General features: G+C 28.0%; 1 protein-coding gene across 1 annotated transcript in view; it reads right to left on the reverse strand.

Annotated features, from left to right (window-relative positions):
* Positions 1-775: 775 nt before the first annotated feature.
* Positions 776-4,423, reverse strand: part of LOC111087442 (pituitary tumor-transforming gene 1 protein-interacting protein-like) — an 11,154-nt gene continuing 7,506 nt past the window's right edge. The window contains exons 3-6 of the mRNA XM_022394067.1: positions 3,857-3,968; positions 3,569-3,749; positions 2,541-2,587; positions 776-1,555 (exon numbers count right to left, since the gene is read on the reverse strand). Of these exons, the coding sequence (XP_022249775.1) occupies positions 1,479-1,555; positions 2,541-2,587; positions 3,569-3,749; positions 3,857-3,968 (417 nt within the window). The 3' untranslated portion in view covers positions 776-1,478. The remainder of the gene's footprint in view (positions 1,556-2,540; positions 2,588-3,568; positions 3,750-3,856; positions 3,969-4,423) is intronic.

The raw sequence follows: 4,423 nt of genomic DNA on the forward strand, positions 1-4,423 counted from the left end.
CAACTGCTGTAATTTCTCTTCTCGTTCTTCTTGTTTCTTTTCTTGTTTTTGTATTGCTGCCATCAAGTCTGCTAAGCTGTAGTTTGATTTTCCGCCTCTCGTTTCCATTTTTCTTCCCTCTTTTTTTTTCTATCCCACTCTCTGACACCAATTTGTTACATCTCCGTTTGTTAATTGATTTTCCGTAAATTCGTTCCGACGAAACTTTAACGACACAAGTCCTTACTTAATAAAACTGGTTTATTCTTTCCGAATATAACTTTACCGATACACCCAACTTCAACAATCGCGCTAAAACAAACGCTATAACAACGAACGTGCTCAATAATACTCTCTGACTGCAGATCAATTACTCACTGTCTACACACACATTATTCCATCACGTTGTGACCATCTTTTATATACCAGCCTACCCTATATCTAGTAAATGCTAGGGCATTCACCAAGGTACAGGACAGTTCTAGAAACGTGGCGTGACACTAGTCATGTGACTTCGCTGACGCAATAGTATGAATTTTGTATATAATTGCATCAGATTAACCAATAGCATAAATAAATGTTGGTTTGTGTTTAAATTTCATTGAAATTCATCTTAAAATTTTGTTTTTAATTTCATCCTATGTATCCTAATTTCCTCTTTACTAGGTCAGTGGTGTTCATTGTATTACCGAGAATACCACAGGTAGAAGTCACTACCTCAAATCCCTAGTTTTCTGGTATACTAGTTGCCTTGAAAAAAATGTTAAATAAATTGATCCAAAGAAATACGAGAAAATAAATTATGCTTTTTATTCCTATTCTATGACATATTTATTTTGTTACAGCATATTTATCACATAATGTATGGCTCAAACAGTTTATGATAAAACAGTATATAAATTCATTAACTGATAATATAAATTAAGGCACTTGTTTCATAGTGAAGTATTGATCATAACAAGTTTTGTAAAAAATATAAACTATACATTTTTGGGTCTTAAACCATGATCATTATTTAAAAAAAAATGTTTTTCGAAAAATAGCATATGCTTCAAATTCATAAAGTGCTATGATACAGATGTGTAAATACATGAAAAATTACGTGCACTTTTGGGGCACAGGAAACTACAGCACTTTGAAAACAAAATAACTGCTATGAATAAATACCTGAACAATGACAATTAAAAAGTCAAGTATAGAGTACTATATTTCAACAGTCCAGATATTCTGATTTAGTAACTACTTAAAAGCAGACTTTCTCTTCATAAAATGCTCAATTTTTTATTAAATTAGTGAGAAGATAAAATAGAGACACAATGTACACATGATAGAACATACTGAAAAGTAGTACATCAGCAGAAAACACTTACGCTGTATGCATATACATGTGTATACCTTAAATTCTATTTATACATTTTTAAACGAATGTTGAAATGTTCTGGCATTCATTATTCTTCCAAAATTACTGTATGAAAAATAAATTAAATCATAATTATATATTATGTTTTGAAGTCTGCCATATTTGGTTCTGCACTTTCATCAAACCTTTTGTAAGCTGGATTTTCTTTTGGTAGTCCTAGTAAAAAAAAAAAGTATGATATATATATATCTTACTATCACGAAAATTAAATTTTCAATTTTAAAATTACGTATTTTGTGATTAATAAATATTTATTCTTTATTTAGTTTACTATTACTAAATTAATTAGCACACCAACTGTATGTTATAGAAATTAACTTTTGAAACTAAATGACAAGTAATTTTTGTGAAACATATATTATAATTAGAAATACCTAAAATGGTAAGAATTAGATGTTTCAAAAAGAAGAAAAAAGACATTTCTATACATCTGCATTTCAATAAATTATTAATGGCACCTATTCACTATGCATTCAAAGAAATAGTTTATATATATGTGTATATATATGTATACATATTATGTAAAGCTATATTTAAGGAATGCCATACACAAGAACTTGATCTTTAATATAATGTACATGAAGCAAATAATGCATAACTCTGTTAAAAATCTTGATATAAATTAGCAGTAAGCATCATGTTTTTATTAAATATCATAAAACCAATATATTTCTATGCTATTCTTGTTATCAAGATCTTGTAGGAAACAAAAAATAATAGACTGTTATGGTTATTGATTAATAATCTTTGGCATTTTAATAAATATATTTAGAAATATGGCAATGAAATGCATATCTATGAACATTGATTAACTAAAGAATGCATAATAATATATAGGTCTAAAGTTTGAAAGAATATGAAAAACATATTGTACATTTTTACCTTTTGGCTACAATAGCTTCAAACTAAGATGTTCTTAAACAACACAATATTTTATAATTTATGTTGAGAGAATACTATGAAAATAAATATTTAAAAATAAAGTATATTCCTGAAGTAAAAACTGAAAATTAAATGGTCCAAAAATTAATGCTGAAGTTTAAATGTCATCATTATAAATTCAGTATGATGATACTAGTACTTTTCAGCATTTTTACATTAAAATTTGCAGTAACAAACAGAAATAACTAAGGAATCTTACCATATTTCTCACGAATCTCATCTAACTTTTGCTTACGTTTTTCCCTCCTGTGTTAGAAAGGCAGTAATGAACAACAAATTTAAAATTATCAAAAAATGACAAAGTCAAACATCTTATTTAGAGAATTTACAAGCAAGAAAGCTCAAAAAGAAACAATTATTGTTCTATTCACTATTTGCTCAGAATACATACGTACTGCTAGAAAGGTATTGTTGGAGATTTTGAACCTGTACACCTCAAAAGAATAATTACAAAACAAATTTTCTTGAAGTTTCTGGCAATACTGTAGGTATCCTAGTCCTGTTTTTAGAGAGTTATAATGTCGTTTGTAAATGTAGGTCTAAACAATTAACTTATGACAGTTTAAAAGTTATTTAAGCTTGTAGAAATGTTTAAAAGAGGAAATAAACTAATATTGTCTTATTAAGTGTAACAAACATTGAACCATTTTTATATGATAATTATAATATAAAATTTAGTAAATATTTTTCACAACAGCTTTAAGATGATAATGTAAGTATTAGGGCTGGTGAAAGTCTGTCTTTTTCACACAAGACTAATTTATTGTATATATATATATATATATATATATATATAGATGGACCACAGCAACTGCAGATGTATGATGATGAATGTCATTGTCAGAACAATGCTTAGAATATTTTAATTTACATGTTATACAAATGAATAACATGTTCATGCAAGATATTCACTTGAATTTGGTTATCCAAAATATTGGTAAATTTATGATACAATATTTCTGATGTTATATAATAAGAAATCTCATGCAATTAAGAAACAAACATTCAAGCTAATTATTAAAAATAATATTTTGGTATATTAATTACATATTTTTCTTTATTGGCTAACATATGTTTATCCATTTCACTAGCTAGTTCTTAGCTTATGCAGTATATTTTCTGTATACCAAGTATTCTATGTAGGTTAGTACACACTTTATGACAATTTATTTTCAAACACTCACTGAAACAATGATTCACATGAAATACACATGCAAATTTTTTTACCTTTCCTCAGCTTTAACTTTGAGATTTTCTCGTTGTCTATTCCATTTTGCAAGCTCAGCTTGAAGCTTCTCTTTATTTCGTATGTGACAAAAACGACAGCAGCAGCAACAACTTATTGCTATGCCCAAAAAGATGATTCCTCCTAATACACTCATGGAGATGACCAGTGCTTCAAAGTTAACTTGTTGAAATAAAACAAAAAATTATAAGCAATAATAAGAAAATAACATCATCAATTTACAAACTATTTTGTTAAGATCTTATAAAATATATTAAAATTTAACTTACTTATACAAGTGCCCCATGCTATATTTTCAAGTGTTCCACATTCTTCCAAATGAGACACAAGATCTTCATAGGTAACAAACAAGCACTGTTTGTTCTTGTAGCAATAGTAGCACTAAACAGAAAAATAAAAATAAAGCACCACACTTTTGATAGTCAAATGTTAACATAAACATTTAAATTTTCTTTCTGAACTTTTAACTTTTATCTATATACTTATCAAAGCCAAGTCTATATAAAGTAAATCCAAAAACCTATTATTGTGATACATAAAAATGTTTGAAAATATGTCAATACTATCAATTAAAACTGACTACACAGAGTTACTAAAAATTTTTCTGTATCTAATTCCATGGCTGAATACTAATTAAAGTGCATAAGATTTGTTCAAAGTACAATAACAACACAAAATTATTATTCATATTGTTATGACAGTGGGGGTCACGTGACGAGTATTATAGAAGATTCGCTAGTGTGTTACGACAGCGGGGTCACGTGACGAATATTCTAGAAGATTCGTTAGTGTGTTGTGACAGCGGGAGTCAATTGACGCTGGTAGCACGTGTTGAG

This window comes from Limulus polyphemus, unplaced genomic scaffold (genome assembly GCF_000517525.1).
Source record: "Limulus polyphemus unplaced genomic scaffold, Limulus_polyphemus-2.1.2 Scaffold2154, whole genome shotgun sequence".
In the NCBI taxonomy this organism is placed as follows: domain Eukaryota; kingdom Metazoa; phylum Arthropoda; class Merostomata; order Xiphosura; family Limulidae; genus Limulus; species Limulus polyphemus.